We start from the raw sequence: 20,703 nt of genomic DNA, 5'->3' as shown, positions 1-20,703 counted from the left end.
GTCACTCTAGTCTAGAAGCTGTTACAATGGCTGCTTTTAATGATGTGACTTTAACATGCAAGCGCGCTGCATGAGTGCGTGTGATTGTGTAAGGGCACAAAGTTCTCTTGGCACACCTGAAGCATCTGAGGACACACATTTGACACACTCTTAAGATACTAAAACACAGTATAAATACCCAGTCATACAACGCGAGTGAAATACACTTGATCGTTCAAAATAAATAAAACAAACAAATGAATAAATCACACTTGCAACAAGCAAGTATAACTGGATCCGAGCGTTGAGCGCAATTCGGAACCGTAGGCTCAAGCTCGTCAGGAAGCCAAGAGCATTGTCCGTTTTGCAAAAAGAAATTAAGAGCTAAGACATGTGACATTGTTAAAGCTTACAAAGGCATTTTGATTTTAGACATCACTTAAATAACCTTCAATAATGTCTAGTCAAGTATGCAGATGATATAAAAGTAGCAAAGTATTGAAATATCGATAGAAATGTAAAAGCAATCACAATCTAAAGTGGAGCTCACTACTTGTGATTTGTCCTATTTCCGGTGTCTGACACGCTTTGCAAACACATAACTGAACATGACCTTCCAAACCATATTATTACGACTAAACAACGATAGCAAATTGAGTGATCGAGTTAGTGAAAGTGACTGCTTGCGGTGAGATCAAATGAACACAGAAAAGTGGTCAGTGCTTTTCAGTGCTTCTTTTTGGTGAGGGACAATAATGGGAGACACTTTGATCCACAAGTCAATAGACTGAGATCAGGATAAATAGCTGTAAAAAATAATTGTCTTTTTTAATCTCACATTTTTCTTCCTTCCAGTAAGTCTTGGTCATTGTCCAGTTCTCCAGTCATAATGAAACATCTGTTGCTGTTTATTTCTTCCGTCATTTTCCATGAATTACTTTGTCCCGTAGCTTCATTGTGCCCAGTTCAGCTACCGTAGGTTCCGTGAGCCAGAATCAGTGTGTGTGAATGTGTGTCAGTGTGTGTGTGTGTGTGTATGTCCCGTATAACGAACCAGGTCAGAGCTCTTGCTCTACTTTATCTTCCCAGAAAGTTTTATTGATAGTGTTCCCTGTTGAATCCAGATCGGAGGTTTATTGTTACAGTGTTCATATCTGCCTATGTGTCCATTGGTTTATCCCTTGCCTTTGTTGTTCTATTTTCAGGAAAACTCCTAACATGAGAGATCCACATTCCTTCTTCCAGTGTGCTTTTTGAGTATCATGTCCGAAATAAGCAGATAGAGAACGAGGGAGAACCTTCCAACATCACTTAAGTGGCTGAGGTGACATGAAGGGCACTATGCAGGGAAGGTTTGGAAATGTTCATCTATACTCTTAACTGCTTCTAGCTGCTGTAGCAGATTTAGTGTGCTTTGTAAAACATATAGGCCTAGTCTAGTATGCATCAAAACACCGGTCGTGTTGTCGTTGCCAGTTGGCTCTCCCGGGACTGGATTTCTTCCCACAACAAAACATAGCTTACTAGCTCAAAAAGTAGGACAGGAAGTAATCCCCCAATGGATACTTGTCCTTGGCCCTTGTCTACACACATGTTCAAATATATCTAAGTTTGTGTCGACTGATTGTGGGTCACAGCGTTTTTGCAAGGGCAGAAACATTCGCTACATAGCTTTTAGTAGCTCCTGTGGAAGCTGTTATTAAGTTACATGCGTCTCTATGCCAGCGAACATGTTACACGTTTTAGAGTGAGGCGATGTTTCAGAGAGCATTTGTTTTGACTTGTTTTGTTTGCGGGTGATTCTTCAAGAGGAGGAGGTAGCAGCGTGGCCCCGTCTGGCCAAAACTTGTGATCATATTGTTGGTTTGATTTTATTACTGTACTGTATTTCGCATTAGAAATTTGTCTGCATTTAAAATACAAAGCAATCAAAAAGTTGCTGTTTTTTCCATCTTGAGAATGCCGGTTTTACTTCCCATGCAGTCCAATATGATGGACATAAATGAGATAAAAGAGGTGACTTTCATGCCTAAACATGTACAGTATTATGATATATATATATTGGTACTGGAGGAAGGTTTATAGGTTATTGTATTTTTTTCCTTCGTATTGCACAAGCCTCTGGGTACAAATGCTTAAAACTAGAGTACAACTACACAGGCATAACTGGTGAAAATGAGTCAAACTTTTCACTATCTATTAACGGCCAATTTTATCTACATCTTTTTCTCCTTTATTCGCTCTGGGAAAATTCATCCACATACTTTTTTCTAATCCCATTCAGTCTCATTGAAATATAAACAGACATACAGCAGACTAGCGAGAGGTCATCAATAAAAATAAAAATAAATCATTGAAGTGGGGAAAAATATCTGGTTTAAAAAAAAATCTGATCCTAGAGAGAGAGAGAAGATATGGTATATATGCGAGCTGATGATGAAATCTGATCGAAGCATTTCCAGCTACAGAGAGGCGTATCAGATAACCACCACTTTATAAAGAGAAGAGAGGGAGGAGGAGAAGATGACAGACAGAGGGAAAGAGGGAGGGCTTGTTACTGATGGATGCGGGGAATCTATTTCAGTGTGGCACCCTCCCCACTTCATGCGTGCTAATTGAAAAGAAAAAAGAATGTTGTACCTTACTACTCACATTCAAAGAAGCAACAGATGCTGTTGTTTACACCTCTGCCCTGTTTACTTATGGTTTTCTAGTACAGATGGGTGAGGATGTGATGGAGGGATGAGAACAGATGTGGGGGGGCATGAGAAAAGAGGAGCTGACAAACATAGTGTTGTTCTCTCTACCAGCTCCATATCCGTAATGGACGCAGAGTGGCGGTCGGGAAGCTAATGGTGAAATCAATGGCCCTCCTCTTTTATTGTACTGTTGCTGTGTGAAGGTGTGTAGTAAATCCAAAAGGGTAGATTGAAAAATATATATACCGTATGTTACTTGGGGAACTATTTGAATGTTATTAGGATTTTCTTTCCTGACTAGATTCCACGTCAGGATTGCTGCTCATTTCTTTTCTCCTCCTCTTGAGTTCCATCTTTTGTAAAATTCTGTTTCATGTCTGTTAACATATCTGCATGAATCCTCCGTCGTATCGGTATTGTGTGCAATTTGAATTGTATTTTCCTTCATCTATTGTTTCTGTGCTGCACTCCAATACTCTTACTCTTAATTTATTTTTTTGTTTTCTTTACATCTTACCTTGCCAAAAGCATGTATGTCATCCGTTTCCACCCTTATCCTGAATTTATATTTTCAGTCCGCCCTCTGCGTATCTTGATTTCAGCAGAACCAAACGCTTCAGGCCTTCAAAATAACCCTTTTGCTCTTGCACTTTTACTCACTTTTGAAAAAAAAATATATACCCACTACTACCACTCAGCTGGTTCGGAGACTCTCCAACCTGCTTATTTTCAGACTTGCTACTCCTCCCACTCCAGTTCTTGCATAGATATATTTCTGGAAATAGACATTCCTACGTTTTTTAAAGTATTTTAGTTTTTTCCAAGTATCCGATAGGGCATGTCCAAATGTGCCAGCTCTCTTCTTTTCCCCTTTTTGTTCTTACTGAATCCGTCTCTTTCCTTTGATTGGCAGGGTTCCTACACACATTCCATTTCATAATTCCATACTTTTCTAGACTCAAATTGCCAGGATTCTCTGTAGATCCTTGCATCTGAATACAAATAGTTAGATGCCGATTATATGAATGAATGGTTCTGAAGCCAGCCTTTTGGAGAACTTACATCAACACATGACAATTTGCATGGCGACCTCACACCATCCTCCAGCCATCTTGTTTGGTTGCACACAATCCGACTGGTATACTGTGTATAGCCTAGCGTTAGCTTGTTTTGATTTGTATTGTTTTTAAATATATTTAAGAGAATCTGAAAACACAAATAGTTTTCCACTCTTTTCTTTTTTTTAAATACTTATCCAGACTTGGAAATCACTCCAATTAAATTACACACTTAAAAATGTCAATGCTGCGTAGGAACCCTGGATTGGTAGGCCGTCAACCGACACCTTTCTTCCAACCTCTATCCATCTATTCTCATTCATTTCATTCAGCGGCTCTTTCGTAAGTCATTTTCCCCTCATCAGCTTCTTCCTCCAATGCACTATTTGAAACTTTTTCTTTCTGTTCAGTGCGTTTGGTCCTCTCCCTCGGCCCCAGTGCTTTCTTGCTCTTTCTTAATGAGTTTTTATATTTCACTCAATATGTTCACATGTCGTCTCCGGCGTGGCAGCTCTCCTCTCCGTGTATGATGAGCACGGGGAAGAAGAAGGCGTCCTGGTAGGATGGAGGACGCTCCCTCCCTCCTCCTCCCCCCTCCCTCCTCTCCACTCCCCCACTGCTGTCTTGCTCAGCCTCTTCGTCCCTCTCTCTCCTCTCACTCTCTTCCACCTGGTTCTGCTCTTCTTCTTCTTCCTCATCCCCTTCTCCTTCCAGCACACCTCTGGTTTCCTCGTTGTCCTGTCTGGAACCAAGCCCAAGGAATCCACCTCCTCCTCCCCCTCCTCCTCCACTACTACTCCCTCCCCCTCCTCCATCTTCCCTACTTCCCCCCAGCCCTCCTCCCATGCTCCTGGAGTGGAAGAGGCTGTTCTGGCGGCCCGCTCCGAGCCTCCCCAGAGAGAATCCGCTCCGACTGAGTACCAGCCTTCCTCCACCGACGATACCCCCCCCACCACCACCACCACCACCACCACCACCACCACCTCCTGCCCCCTGCCCGGCCGCCCTCATCCCAGCCACGGTGGCGTTGAGCAGGGCCGTGGTTCCCATCGGGGCCCTGAGCCTGGAGGGCAGGCTGGAGCTGGAGGTGGTCCTCCGGCAGCGCGGGCAGCTCTGGAGGAGGTACGCCGAGTTGAAGACCACGGGCAAAGCCAGAGGAGGTGTTGGATTGCTGGTGGTCCCTCCCCCCTGGCTCGCTGCGCTGCTGGGAGGCCCCGAGATGGGTGTGGAGGCAGTGGGGTTGGACCCCCCGCCGCCGCCGCTCGCCAAGTCCATGTCCATGAGGAGAGCCTCGGAGTAGCTGGGCACCATCTGCTGGTTGCAGCGGATGTGCCACTCCAGCTCTGTCATGTCCACCGTGTTGACCCGGGAGATGGCTCGGTAGCTGGTGCCGTTAAGACCCACTGTGACGCCGTTTCCTCCTGGGTGGACTCCCCCGTTTTCAGTCCCTCCTTCCACCCCATTGGTTCTCCCTCCTATGACGGTTCCCCCTCCCCCGACGCCGCTGTCCTCTTCCTCCCCAAACAGCTTCTCCACGTGGTAGTGGACAAACGCCGTGCGATACTCTGACACCACACGCAGAGGCCACGACAGCAGGAAGGCAGAAGCCAGCCAGAAGACGCGGTGTCTGGAGAACCACGGCTGCTGAGTGGGATCGGGGAACGCCAGGATGTGTTCCCGGAAGTCCACGTTCTTCAGGTGCATCCCCTCCCGCGCCTCCATGTAGTCGTCCAGCCCCTCGTTCTCCCCGAAGAAACGCGCTCGCTTGAAATAAACGCAGAGAGGGTAGACCACATTAGCCATGCAAGAATCGGCACAGGAACAATTGAGAAGAGTGACGTTTCAAAGGGCCAAGGAGCATATCTTTAACTAAGACTTTTGTTTGTGGTGTAAATAGTTTTAGTTATGAAAAAATGCCAGTGCCATCCAGTCAGTTTTATACCTCTTGAAGCTGTAGTGCGTAACTTTTGTTCTTTAAATTTTTTTTTGTGGGGCATTTTAAAGATATATTTGATAGTACGGAGAGAAACAGAGAGGAAATTGGAAGACAAAGAGAGAGAGGGGATGACATGCAGCAAAGGCCTACAGGTCGGATTTGAAACTGCAACAACTGCGTCAAGGACTAAGTCCACATGGTACATGCTCTGCCCACTACGCCATCGGAGCGCCCTGTAACTTTTTCATATGAATACATTTCTTTCCGTACTCTGCATTCATTACGTCCGTATTTCTGCACGTTCTCTGTAAGCTTGCAAAACCACATCTTACCTGGGTGAGGTAGGCAGCTTCAGCACGTGCACTGGAAAAGCTATAAACGCAGTAAAAAAAAAGATCTTATTATTGTATGTCCCCACCATTTCTTATTACCAAATAATATTTAGCACTAAGTGTCTTACCTGAAACACTTAGTGAAACGGAGGCGAACGGCAGGGTGCAGTTTCAGGTCCAGCAGCTCTTTTGATACGTCTTTAACACCGTAGCGGGCGTAGTCAAACTCTGAGCTGGAGGCGTGAGTGTTCACCCGCTCGTGGTACACCTGAGGAATAGATGACATTTCAACCTTCGTACACATTTCAGCATCAATATAGCGTGGTGACTGAATAGAATATTTGTCTTACTGCACACAGCTGTTTTGCACACATTCCCGCAATATTTCACTATAGGAGAAATTAAGATTTGCATAGCAGTTATTGTTAAGAGTCTACAAAGTTACAACTTAAGTTTCACAGTGCAGCTATGAAAGACATGTAGAAAGAAACAAGTGAACGCGAGTGAAATCGTTAGCATGCGTTTTTATAAAGAGTGGCCCTCACCTGTGTTGTGGTGTATGCGTCGCCGTTGCGGTATCTGGTCACCTGCCTGGTCCGTCTCACATAGTGATAGCTGATGGCCTTCCACCAGATGCAGGGTGTGGCCAGCTGTAGACTCTGCACACGCTCGTACACTTCCTGTGTCAATTGATAAAAACAATATATAAATAAATATGAGCAGTTCTGGCGATGGTGGCACGAGTAGAAACAAAAACAGAAGTATTTCTATTGTTTGCATACGGAATACGTAAGCCGAAGCAATATGGTGCAAGTCAGGCCCTGTCAAAAAATAAATTGTTTTTTTTATTTGGTGTTATGAATGTTTTATTATCTTCTCCGAACTGTCTCTATCATAGAATATTGTCTCCTGACAGTGTGGGCTGATGATAAACATATTTGGTTTTTGGCAGTGGCACATAGTAATGATGAATAGAGCAGTGTTTCTTTTGGAGCAATGTGCTCCTGGAATTCCCAATAACACACAGAGCAGACCAGAATGGACAGAAGATAAACTGATGGCCTCAGGTCAGTATAAAGTATTTAGTCAAGTACTATATTTATATGTTTACATTCAAGTAGCAAACTGAGTGAAATAGTGTTCCAAAATGTCAAATGTTTAATGTTTTGTGAGACAGGATTGTTTAGGGTGCCAATTATCCTGTAATTCTCCTGCGCAGTGTCCATCTTTACTACAGCGTCATGTTTTTTTGCTGACACTATCATACTGAGCCAGTTCCAATGAGTGAACAGATTCTGCTGTGTAGCTCAAGGTCATAGAAAGACTGCCAGTCTCCTATTGCAGCAGTAGACTCTACAGGCTGTTGGGTGTTGGGTGTATGCGTTTCTTCTTTTTTCAAGCTATTACAACCCTTCGTTCAATGCTAAATTCAATGCTAAAACTCTTCTTTGTCTTTCAATGTTTTTCAAAAAAAATAGTCTCTTTGGTACACCAGAATAAGCTTATCCAACCTAGATATTGACAGTATCACAAACTTGTAGTGCAAGTCATCTCTCCTGTAGTGGATAAGCAAAGTACAGTTTTGCATAGCATAACAACAACAATGAACATTGTCTCTGCATTGAAGGATAATGATAATAAATTATATTAAAAACAAATCGGTATTTTTCAAAATGTATAAAACTCATTTTAACATACACACCTGGAACTCAGCGTGAGCCAACATGGCGGTCTTGGAGAAGCAGTGCCAACACTCCACCAGGTAGACCACATAGAGCATGGCGAGGAAGGCCAGGGGGATGTAGACGTAGCCGCTGGAGCACGGGCTCTCCAGATGCAGGATGTCATTGTAGTAGGCTGCTGCGGGTGAGCTGGACTCATCGCCTGCGCCCACAGCTACGGAGGAGGAGCCCAGAACGGGTACGCGACAAAGAGCGCACCAGGCCAGCGTGGCAAAGCAGCCGTACATGAGCAGGGTCAGGAGCAGGCACTTCCAATGGGACTCCCGACACAGGGACGAGCCCAGGGACTGTTGGACCGGATGTTGCTGTAGGGGAAAAACAAGGGTGGAGGAGAGATTAGATGTTTAGATACTGCACCCTGAGGATGGCATTAGCCCAAAACAAGTTTCCCCTGTTATTTTCTTATGCACCGAAAAGCGACATCATGTATTATAACCCATAAGTAACCTAAACGATAACATATTTTATGCCAATTTTCAGGTTCAAAATAGTAATTTGGGCTTCTATTAATCACTGTTTTCATGGTATACAGTAGTGCTGCTGAATCTCCTATGTTCAGCCTCTGTCTGGAAGGCTCTATTTATCTTTAAGCCCTGCCTTTCAAAAAAGCCCAATCTGCTCTGATTGGCCGGACCCACATGGTGGGCACATGCACTGCCAGCCAGCTCGAAATGGCACACTGCCGGTTAGAATCACCCTGCGTTCCAATACCCATTCTTTCCTGCTATTCAGTATGGATGAAAAAAAAAGATTTAGGATGTCCAAATTCATGTGGTCAGGTGCATTGAAGCATGCTTAAAAAATACACAGATGACCTACATTCGGACCAGATTTTTGGTATGGAAATCGATCAGCATGCTTTTTGTGGGATTCTGACACTCCAGTAAAGTGCACAACGTGCATGTGAAAACAACCAGCAATGGGACAGATATATAAGCAAGAGGCAAGTTCAAGGCACGATGTTATGTTGAAATAAATATGTGAAAGTATGTCCAAATTGTATGCCTACTGCATGCTAACTACATACTTTGTTATAATCAGCTATAGTATGTACAGTAGAATAGAAAAATTAAATCATTTGAAGGCAGCCTATATGTTGAGATGACTGTACACTGTGGATGCTATTAGCCCTAAAGTTTCCACTTGAGTTATATGTTTGACTGATTATTAAATTTAAAGGTCACATATTATGCTAATGTTCAGGTTCAAAGTTGTAATTTAGACTACTAGAAACTGTTGTTATGGTAGTGTAGTCCACCAGAGTCCAAAAAACCCATTCTGAACTGAGCCAAAAAGGACATGACACATTTCTACATTCTCCTGTTGACAGTCCAGAATATAATAAATAATATAGTATGCTTCCCAATGTAAATATTTAAAAACGTCTGACAGGTTGTAGACTGCAGCCAAGGCAGTAATAGAAAATGTTTGTCAAGAAAGCAACACAGATTGTGTGTACCTGGTGAACCCTTGCCCCAATGAGTTTTTAAATTAATAATCATAATCTTCCTGTTTGGTAAACAGGTCTGGATTCCAGAGCAAGTATGTAAACTGAGGTCTTGACCAAGGGAATGCATTACGCCTACCCTCTTCCCCATCATAGGATAAGTGCTGCATATTAGGCACATACAGTATATGCACTCCCTCTCTCTAAGTGCACACTTCGACATAGCCTCACTTGAACTTCGCTGTGAAGACATCATATTTCAACGCACTCGAACACACACACACACACACACACACACACTATATACACATACGCCGATGTTCTAATGTGCCCTCGCCATCACTCTATTCTCGCACACGTTCCCTGCATTGTAACGCAGCCAACAGAGAGTATGTGAATTATTCAGACAAGAACGATGCTTCTGGACTGTTCTCTAGCTAACTGACTCCACTCCGGCATCGGCGGCGTATCACTGCTGCTTCAACTTGGGTGTGTGAATGCAGAAGGGAGGGAGTGAAAGAAGGGAGAGAGAGGGCTTTTGACAGAAGAAACCTTGTGTATTATGTATGTTGCAATGTCATGGAAACATAGAAAGAGTGAGCGAAACGCGATGAACACACACTTGTATTTTTGTCATGTGTGTTTGTTAAAATTTCTACTTGCATGTTCCCTGTACCAGTTGATTTCCTCGGCCTAGTCCTGCATGCGACAAGGCAAAAGAGCGACAAAGCAGATGACAAAAAAAAGATGGGACGACACCAGTGTCCTTTCCTCCTCCTCCTCTCAGCCAAGTCTGCCTATCCTGTCAGCACTCTCTCTCTCTCTCTCTCTCTCTCTCTTTATCTCTACCTTCTTCAATGCAGTCACAATTTGCTATCCAATTGCGTATTTAGCTTGCTGCAACGCACACACACTTTTTTTTTATCTTTTACTTTACATAAAGGACAGGTAGTGAAGGGCAGAGTGAGGGGCACACACACTCTAATCTACCGCTCTGTAATCCCCCCCATAACATCAATTTAAGGATCCAAAAGTAGGTTAGCGAATGCCGTAAAAAAATGGCATAAGATTCTAACAGAGCTAAAAATTGTATCTGAGACAAATATCACTTTTTGGTTTTCTTCATTCAACAAAATCCACAAATTCCAAAGAGGAAATACCCTTTTGGAATACTGAGTATAGCTGCAAGAAAAGCCATTACAAGGGAATGACTTACACCTCACTCCCATCACAAGAACATTGGTATGATATTAATTATAACATTTTGTAATTGGAAAGACTCACTTTCTCCAATATCTTCTCATTTTCCGCTACCTGAACATGCTGTGTGCGCTGAAAATATTAATATACAGCCTGGCCTTTGTAAACCGGCATGTTGCTAGCTGCGGTGGGCCACCTATGTTCACATACCCTTTGTTTACATACAAGTATACAGAGTCTAGGCTGTGTATTAATACTGGATTTATTTTCAGCGCACACAAAGCATGTTCAGGGAACGTAATTTTAATTTAATATAATCAATAAGCGTTCAGAATCGCCGACTCAACCTTTAATGAAGATCATAAAATATATGTATGAATACAAACAGGACTCCAACTAAAGATACTTTAAAAAAAAGAAAAAATGGTGCCGATTCAATATAATTTGGGTTTAGTTAGTTAGTTAAATCTTTATTGTCCACGGTGTGGAGATTCGTCTTCGGTCTCATACAAAAAACAACAAGCAGGACAACACAACAACAACAACAACAACAACAACAAAAGCAACAACAACAACATTTACACACAGACATCTTCAGGGCAAGAAGCAGGACAGCAGTGGCAGTATACACATCAGCGGGACATGGTGTTCAGTACCCCAATCGCTTTAGGAGTGAAGGAATTTTTAAAAATGTTACGATTTGCCCTTGGCACTCTGTAACGTCTACCCGAGGGAAGAAGTTCAAACTCCCTATGGAGTGGATGGGACGGATCGTTTGCTTCTGTATGCCGTTACTCTCCACATCCTCCTTCCCTTCCTTATGTAATCCTTTTTTTCACCTTACCCCAATCTACTATATGCATTTACTCTCCAACCTTAGTCTCTCCCCACCTTCGTCCTCACCCTATCCCCACTCCAACCTCCATGTCTCCTCTGTTACATCCTCTCTGAAAGTCTGTCTCTAAGTGGATTGATTGGGCTAAAAGGGCAGTGTAGAGAGGTAGAGATAGAGAAAGAGAGAGAGAGAGAGAGGGAGAAAGAGAGAGAGAGTGAGGGGTAGCTTGAGAGAGATGTAGAAACATTCATGAACTTTTCATGAATGCAAGTATGAAAGGAGACAAAATGAGAGGGATAGAGGAGGAAGCTAAAGAGATGGCGGCTTCTTCAGGTGGCTCTGTCCATCTTATTTAGCCTTCAAGGCTCAATTTCTCTCCTGTCTTTTTTCCTCTTTCGCAGATAAATGTTGCTAAAAGAAAAGAATATTCTAGCGATAAAAAAAGAAAATACAAAAATCTTTCATGGGTCTTGGCAGGGCAGTTTCCTTAAGTCTCTGCAGGTGGTGCCTGCCCTGTGAAAAGAAACTCAGCCCCAAGAAGGGAGTCAAATTGTTCCTGTTTGCACTTGGCCCAATCACAAATAGTGAGTATGAGCAGTTTTCTTGCCCACAGAGCCTCGGAGATGCTTTTTTCCACAATTTACCGCTGGTTGACCGCTTACACGCTATCATTACTCAATGAGGTTTAGAAGCGAGTTAAGTCTGTGGCCAACTGTTTTTCTGATGTACAGTACAAGAAAATATCAGCTCTCTTCAACTCTCAATGATACTGGCAGTTTAAAGTAATGGGGACTTGGGCTGAAGGGCAATCTTGATCATGACATAAGCCGCGTTTCTACCAAATCTACCAGGAACACCTCGACCATGAACCTTTAGTTTGAAACGGCTGCTATAATCTTAACAAGTTCGCTAAAGAAAAAGAAAGGCAAACACAAGCGCAGCAGATGCATGAGGCGTTGCCCGGGCAATAGTACGGAGGGCGCTCATGTTGTGCTGTTTCTGTTTGCCTTTTATTACATCGCAATCAATCGCAAATTGATTAAATTCAAACCAGGAAATGAGACGCGCTCACTAAGCAGAGATTTGAATATCGCGTGTGAAAAGATGCGAGCAGGCAACTCGATCAATCAGACATCCACCGCAGAAACTAGTTCCCGGAACTACGAACCTCTGCAGGAACCATTGCAGGAACCTTCAGCAATGCTGAAGATGTCTGATTGGTCCAGTTGCCTCCTTGCAGCTTTTAACCTGCAATGTTTAAATCTCTTTTTAACATTTAAATGTAGCTTGTTATAAAATTACGTGAAGTGCAGGTACTTATACTGCTTCTCCAGACGTCATCGGCCTGATATCCATAACCTCCCCTGGACCTCAGACCCCTGTGGAAACGCACACAGCCATTGCGGCCCAGGAACTAAAGGTTTGTGGTTGAGGAGTTCCTGGAACTCAGGCTCCTGGTAGTTTTGGTGGAAACGCTGCTTTTTTCAGGGGTAAGGAAGGTTCCAGGAACTACAAGGAGTGACCATTTTTCAGCATTTACTGTAGTTTGCAACTCATGCGCTGTTTACGGCAGTTAATCTAGCAAGGGTAAATCCCACTAGGTCCATAGTGTAAATAAACATGCAACAAGGCTTCTTCAAAGAAGAGGTGTAATTTGTAATAATACAAGTGTTCATTACGAGTGTTTGTTTTCCTTGGATGGGACGGGAATTAATGCCGGAAGAGACGGCAATAATAAGGGAAGAGTAATGACGTACGTATTCAGAATATTCTCATTAACATGTAAAAGGGAATATTCCCATAGCTGCTGCGAATGTAAACGCCTTAGTCGGAATATTGTCTTAACCAGAATATGGAATATGCAAGTAGATTTTGTCAGTTTTAATACCGGGGAACTGAGCTACTTAACTACTGTAATGACTAATGGACTAGTGGATGCACTTTGGGTCAAGTAATTATTTTCTTTTAAACAGAAGACCTCCTCGTGCAAAACTGTAGTTTTTTGGTTTTGTGATGATCCTCTTTCTAAGTCAGCAAGTTGTTGGAGCCTTAGCTCTTGTGTCAGCTTGTAGCAGATCTAAGGCCAAACTCTATCTCCTTGAAACCATCATGAAAAGAAATCCATACAGCGCAGTCCGAAAGGGAGTCAGCTTTCATTTCTTTTCAGGCTGAAAGTTTGGACCGCCTGTCACGCATGTTCTTTTGAAGCACACTGATACAGGGTGGTCCTCACATGGCAAGTTCTTCAATGATATTTCAATGATGGTAAATTCATAACATGCATTTGCATAAAGCACAGGTCGTTATCGAACAACATATTCCTTGGCTGTAAATGCTGATACTTTGACATATTGTCCCTATATTCTATATATATCCCAAGCATCCACAGTCTGTTGTCTGAACAAGAGCCCACATAGCTGCTGAAAGAGCCCGACCACAGGCTGTTTCTGCTGCTTTGTCGGACACGTATCACAGACCTTTGTTCCAAAAAAAGCATTTTAGAGAACTGTCTGGACTTTGCTTGCTGCACTGTATGTTCTGCCTCTACAGAAAGTGCATTTGACAGGGATTTTTCATTAATATGATTTGTTTCAGCCAGTAAATGTCTCTGAATTCAATTATTGTGTTATGATCTGGTCTTGTAGCTTTCACTGTAATATGGTGCTGGAACTGTACAATTCTGCCACATACTAAATTACTGCCTCTTTTGTGCACATTTCAAACTCATATCTCTTCAAACTCATATCTCTTATAACTTACTACCTCACTTAACTTGAATCCAACATTATCAATGTAGTAGGACAAGTTAGTAGAAAAACAAGTGCCAGTTTTATGTCAGGATTAATTTTTGAAGGTTAAAACATTGAAGGTTTAGTATTCGATTGCATTATATTGTTAAAAAAGAAAACAAATCCCTCCTTGGAATGAGGTGTATAATAGAGAGCGTTCACTGCTCTCTCTGCACTGATTCAGCTGCTTAGGTGTGACTGGAGCAGCTATAATTAGCAACCCTTGCATGTGGGTGGCAAATGAAGTGAGGAAGCCAGGATGGGATAAAGTGCTGTTGATGCCAGCATTGCACTGTTAAACAATAATAATAATCTCACCCCAAATATGGAGTCATTTTGGATGTCAGGTTTCTACGACCTTTGCTGAAACTACAGCAGCATTTGGTGTGTTAGGAAATCAAATGTGTCATAGTACGCCCATGGTGCCAGACACAGGATTCCTCTATTAACAATGAAGTGTTTTAGAGTGTGTTCAATGGCGGCTAACTATTCACCAACAGCAATTATCAGCAGGTAAGTTGTAGGTCAACTATCTATGAATTCATTTAAATGGAAAGCAGCGGTGAGTTCGCCTGCACGTTAGCCTGGACTCATGCCAGTTACATTACGATGAAAGCCCGCTGTGACAGTTTTTTTAAATTCTTTTTATATTATGCCATTTACATCTCATCTCCGTAAGAGAAGGGAAAAACAATAAAGAGCTAGGATTAGGATGTTAAATGTTACTCTCAGAGAAGGATCCAATTCAGGGGAATTAAGTTTTAATTGAATGCAATCAACAGTTAATTCAGAGCTGCTATAAAGCGGAGCCAATTATTAATTGCTACCAGCACTCGTAAATTGTCGTTCCTCTGATGAAACTACAACCTTGGGATAACTAGAAGTTATTCTGCTTTGTGTATCAGAGTCACAGGGGAAAGAGGTATTTTTAGATCAGGTGTTTTAGCTTTTCATGGACATATTCTCCTTAGGAAACCAGTGGTTTTGACGCAACACATCTGCTGTTCTGTAATGTTTTATGTCTCCACTATCACCTTCAGCAATTGAATTCTTGTTTACCTCCTGACACATAGATTGTCTATTAGTAAACGGCTGTAGTTCACCCTGTTCGACTGCATCATGAAGGCAGTCAGGCGGCTGTTATGTACCATTAACCTTTTCTGTATTGCAGCCTGCCTCCACACTGAATTTGATAGCCACATTTGGTATAGTGTAAATATGTTCACATTTGTGTGTCACATACCTTTTCTTTTCGGTATGCACAATTTTATAAAGTCTGGCCGAGTGGCAGGGATCTGTTGTTGTCTGTACATACAGGTCCTTCTCATATAATTAACATATTGTGATAAAGTTCAATATTTTCTGTAATGTACTGATAAACATTAGACTTTCATATATTTTAGATTCATTACACACAACTGAAGTAGTTCAAGCCTTTTATTGTTTTAATATTGATGATTTTGGCAAAAAAGTTAAGAAAAACCAAAAATCCCCATCTCAAAAAATTAGCATATTTCATCCGACCAATAAAATAAAAGTGTTTTTAATACAAAAAGGTCAACCTTCAAATAATTATGTTCAGTTATGCACTCAATACTTGGTCGGGAATCCTTTCGCAGAAATGACTGCTTCAATGCGGCGTGGCATGGAGGCAATCAGCCTGTGGCACTGCTGAGGTGTTATGGAGGCCCAGGATGCTTCGATAGCGGCCTTAAGCTCATCCACAGTGTTGGGTCTGGTGTCTCTCAACTTCCACAGTAATACCATGGTCAGTAAACCATTTACCAGTGGTTTTGGCACTGTGAGCAGGTGCCAGGTCTTGTTGAAAAATTAAATCTTCATCTCCATAAAGCTTTTCAGCAGATGGAAGCATGAAGTGCTCCAAAATCTCCTGATAGCTAGCTGCATTGACCCTGCCTTTGATAAAACACAGTGGACCAACACCAGCTGCTGACATGGCACCCCAGACCATCACTGACTGTGGGTACTTGACACTGGACTTCAGGCATTTTGGCATTTCCTTCTCCCCAGTCTTCCTCCAGACTCTGGCACCTTGATTTCCGAATGACATGCAAAATTTGCTTTCATCCGAAAAAAAGTACTTTGGACCACTGAGCAACAGTCCAGTGCTGCTTCTCTGTAGCCCAGGTCAGGCGCTTCTGCCGCTGTTTCTGGTTCAAAAGTGGCTTGACCTGGGGAATGCGGCACCTGTAGCCCATTTCCTGCACACGCCTGTGCACGGTGGCTCTGGATGTTTCTACTCCAGACTCAGTCCACTGCTTCCGCAGGTCCCCCAAGGTCTGGAATCGGCCCTTCTCCACAATCCTCCTCAGGGTCCGGTCACCTCTTCTGGTTGTGCAGCGTTTTCTGCCACACTTTTTCCTTCCCACAGACTTCCCACTGAGGTGCCTTGATACAGCACTCTGGGAACAGCCTATTCGCTCAGAAATGTCTTTCTGTGTCTTACCCTCTTGCTTGAGGGTGTCAATGATGGCCTTCTGGACAGCAGTCAGGTCGGCAGTCTTACCCATGATTGCGGTTTTGAGTAATGAACCAGGCTGGGAGTTTTTAAAAGCCTCAGGAATCTTTTGCAGGTGTTTAGAGTTAATTAGTTGATTCAGATGATTAGGTTAAGAGCTCGTTTAGAGTACCTTTTCATGATATGCAAATTTTTTGAGATAGGAATTTGGGGTTTTCATGAGCTGTATGCCAAAATCATCAGTATTAAAACAACAAAAGACTTGAAATATTTCAGTTGGTGTGCAATGAATCTAAAATATATGAAAGTGCAATTATTAACATTACATTATGGAAAATAATCAACTTTATCACAATATGCTAATTATATGAGAAGGACCTGTATAATATCACACTGTTTAAATGTTATACAGGAGAGAGTAGCAATGTGTTGTGCTACCCCTAGCTGCTGCAAACCATTACACATATTACTTTGCAATATGCAAATTTGCATTTTTTTGTCTTTCTCTGGGATCTTCTTATCCTTGTTAGCCTATCTGTGTTGCTCAGTCCCTGGCCCATTTCTTAGAATAAATAAAAAACGGGACTACGCCAGCCTTACAACTTTAAATGAGAACTATCTACACAACCGGATGTGTGTCTTTTTGTCAGTACAAGAAGAACATTTCTGTCAAAGTGAGGGATAGATACATTTCTTTCCTCTTCCACGAAACTCATCATGTCAACCACATCTCTCTCTCTCCGTCTCTGTCTCTCTCTCAAACACGATTCCATTTGTTTTACCTTCCTCCCTCTGCCTGTGCTGTTTGTAACAATGTGGAACGTGACTTTCCTTTGACATTTGCTGATTAAACTTGTACGGCAGTTAGCATCACATGGTTTGTAGCCACAGACTTCTCTGATAATGGAAACACAGGTTATGTGCGAGTTGGGATTGCACGGAGGAGCGCGTAAATCAAAAATCCAGTTTGAATGATAATTATGTGGTTCTTCTGCTTGAGTTATTATAATGCCTTCGTGTGCGTGCATGCATTATGCGAGTGAGACAGGAGTGTGCAAATGTTTAAGGGAGGAGGGAGAGATAGGAGGATGAAAGCTGTACACTCCACGACAGACAAGTCTAAAACAGGAAGGAGACCAGCAGGGGAAGATGGGATAGGGTAATGGAGACAGAGAGCAGAGGAAGACTGAAGCCATTGCATTACATTGCACATGCCTGCAGATAAAGACTGAGGCAAGTGGTGGAATAAAATGAAATTCATCATTTAACATGCTTACTTACTCACTCTACATATTTTATGTCCTGGGATTTATCAAATTACCTCAAGCCACTTGCCAGATGCTTAATTAGTAATTTTTAGTGTCAATGTTATTAGCCATTTCTTGGTTAAGCCAGTCACAATATGCGATAAAAAAGTAATTGGACAAGTAAAGATAAAAAAAAACTCCTCTTACAACTTGAGGACACTTAAAGAAAAAGTGAGTTTCGAACCTTTGAGCCACAGAGGCGAGATATTAAAGCTCATTAGAGCTAACACGCTAATTAATCGACTTAGCGTTTCCAATGGGCACAGGGTTAATAGCTGCCAGAATTTTCTGCTTACGATTCCCTGGTTCCACATTTTCAAATGTGAGGGTGATACTTTGCTGCTTCTTTTTTTTGCGGCTGGGTGATTTGGCATTTTTCCTGAAATTTCACTGACAAGAAATGTATGAAATAATCAGAAATAACAATGATACTGTGATGTGATAAAGTTCTTAGCCCACAGTACAGGTTCCTAGTTCTGTCTCACCTGTGCAGCAGGTGTGACACCAACGCATTGCCACTGTTGCTTCTATGTTCTACTACGTCACAACACAAACCACCTTTCTGCTCAAACTAAGGAACCTAACTCCACTGGTAAAGCCATGATCTTGCACCAAATACACCACATGCATACACAACTCTGCTCCTTCTTTGAGGGCATAGTGCCACTGGGAAGGGTGGTAAGAATACAGCGTGTCCACATCCTAAGTTATCCAATTATTATTTTAGATTTTCACTGGCAACTGACTTATGTAATGTTTTGTCATTTATCTTGGGTTTCCATTATAAAGATGCTGCTTTCTCAAGGTTTTGGAGTAGCAGCAAGTGGAGGAGGCGATTGAAGACGTGTGGTGGCAAGCAGGACAGCGAGGTGGTGTCTTTTTAACACGTTGGATATGGAGTCATGGTTGGATACTGGGAGTGTAATCATAAACCTTCAAACTAGATGTTGTTTCCCTGAGTAAGGACTTTTCATTGTAATGGTTCAGGAAACTGAGAAGGACTTCAGAGGAGGTATAGTAGATGTACTAGGGGAGATGTTCAAAGGTGTCTGATAAAAAAATACAGGCCGCCTATAGGCTCTGTTAACGGTTATGTAAACAAAGGGGACCACCTTATTGAGCAACATACCCGTTTTACAGAGCCTAGGCTGTGTATTAACACTGGATTTTTTTCCCCCAGCGCAAACACAGTAGCAAACGGACAGGTAGTGGATCGTGAGGAGATATTCACTGATTTTGACAACAAGCATTCTTTGTTTGCGGAACATAAAAAAAAAACAGCGCCGTTGAGAGGTGAAATGTTTTCCACTATGAGTGGCAAACCCCTGATTAACCCCAGATTGGTTAAAAAAAGTAAACAAGCATAGTGCTTGGAGGTGTTATTTTGTGCTCTCACCATTCACATAGTGTGGCTGAACCGTGATGTCACCCCCCTGGTGTATTTCAGAGGTGTCAGCTGCTGGGTGGTGACACTTGTCCACTGTGCTGAAAAAGACCAAAGCATCTCTCCCAAGAGTACCACATCAGTGCTGTACGTCTGTACTTGGCTTTATTCCTACACACTAGGCATTTAGAGTTGCCTCCCCTCCCCTCAGTTTGCCCAAATCACAGCATCATCCCCATTCACATGAAAAACCAAGGTCCTGCTCTGTGTCCTTGCTCTTGCACAATGCATGAAGGACTTCGCAGAGAAACGTGAATTCTTCGCGACAACAACTGCAAAGACTTAGTTTGTCAATGAAAAACAATGAGTCTACACTACAGTGTGTGGTACATGACGAGCAATGAAATGAAAACAAATGGTAAATGGTGATGATTATAGGGGCAAAATATGCGAAACTTTGCCGTTAAGTGGACTGTAAACAACATCGTGCTCTAAACGTAGACAGAACAAACATTCATCAAAAGAAATGTCCTTCCTTACCCGCTCTCGTCCTGACCCTTCCTCCAAAATGGGCTCTTCTGCGGTGGCCGTCTCCTCCTCCGTCTGCATTGTCCCCTCTTGCCTCTCCTTCCTTCCTTAGAACCGGGCACAGGCAGCTCCCACCCCGGTAACGTCCGAAGGCAGGGACCTCCCCGGCGGAGCAGCAAGCTCGGTCACCCCATCCGCCGCAAGTCGGTATCCAATTTCACGATGGCGGGGCCTGCAGCAAATAAGCATCATCTACTCCGGATGTCGGTACGGTACCCCCTGTCTTTTTCGCGTGTCTTCTCACGCTTCACTGTCTCTCCTCCACCTGCTCCATCCTTAGCTTCTCTGCACGCAGCACAATGTGACTAAGCATCCCAAAGTCAAAGCCCGTTGCCCTCCTCCCCGGCCGTTAGACCGTTTTCGCTGCCGCTGCCGTTGCTTTTGCCTCTCGTGACGTTCAGCCCCCGAGAGCGTGCGTATGATGTGTGCGCGCGTGACCGAAAGCGCAGGAGACCTAACCGGAGCCAAGGAGCTCACGAGCTGCAGAAGACAAGGAAAGAAGCTCGTGAGCACAACATGCTTGGTTGGTTTGGTGTGAAAGCGAGGCGTCGAAAGAGGAAAATGACAGCTCGTTATTCAACTTTTGTTTGGCTGCACCTTCCGTTGGGTCCCCGCTGACGTCATACACCAACCCACCCACATCTATTCACCTGAGCACGCATCCTCCTGCACGGAGGCAACTCTTGCCAAATAAATTCAAAATGGGCCCCTTTCAAGATGTCATGTGTTATGTTATTTAGACACCTAATACACATAAAGCCAACACAACCACGTAAAATAACCTCGCTATCATTCCTGTGTTTAAAGATTTTATTTGAAATAGAAAAAAGCACAAACATCCATTAAACTATTGAATAGAATAGAGGAATGTGGTAGGGTAGGATGATCAGGGGATGTTGACTTGAATGATGTGAAATCGGATTGGTGA

The 20,703-nt window shown here is 43.0% G+C and overlaps 1 protein-coding gene across 1 annotated transcript; it reads right to left on the bottom strand.

Annotated features, from left to right (window-relative positions):
- Positions 1-4,222: 4,222 nt before the first annotated feature.
- LOC307268894 (transmembrane protein 151A) lies at positions 4,223-19,796 on the bottom strand (the record flags this gene model as incomplete). Its single annotated transcript, XM_080051686.1, has 6 exons — positions 4,223-5,500; positions 6,005-6,044; positions 6,133-6,272; positions 6,550-6,684; positions 7,707-8,051; positions 19,728-19,796. 6 exons carry the CDS (start codon positions 19,794-19,796, stop codon positions 4,223-4,225), a joined length of 2,007 nt encoding a protein of 668 aa, XP_079907812.1.
- Positions 19,797-20,703: the final 907 nt, after the last annotated feature.

Source organism: Ammodytes marinus, assembly GCF_949987685.1.
Source record: "Ammodytes marinus genome assembly, chromosome: 23".
Taxonomy (NCBI): Eukaryota; Metazoa; Chordata; class Actinopteri; order Uranoscopiformes; family Ammodytidae; genus Ammodytes; species Ammodytes marinus.
This window is presented reverse-complemented; position numbering and strand designations above follow the sequence as displayed.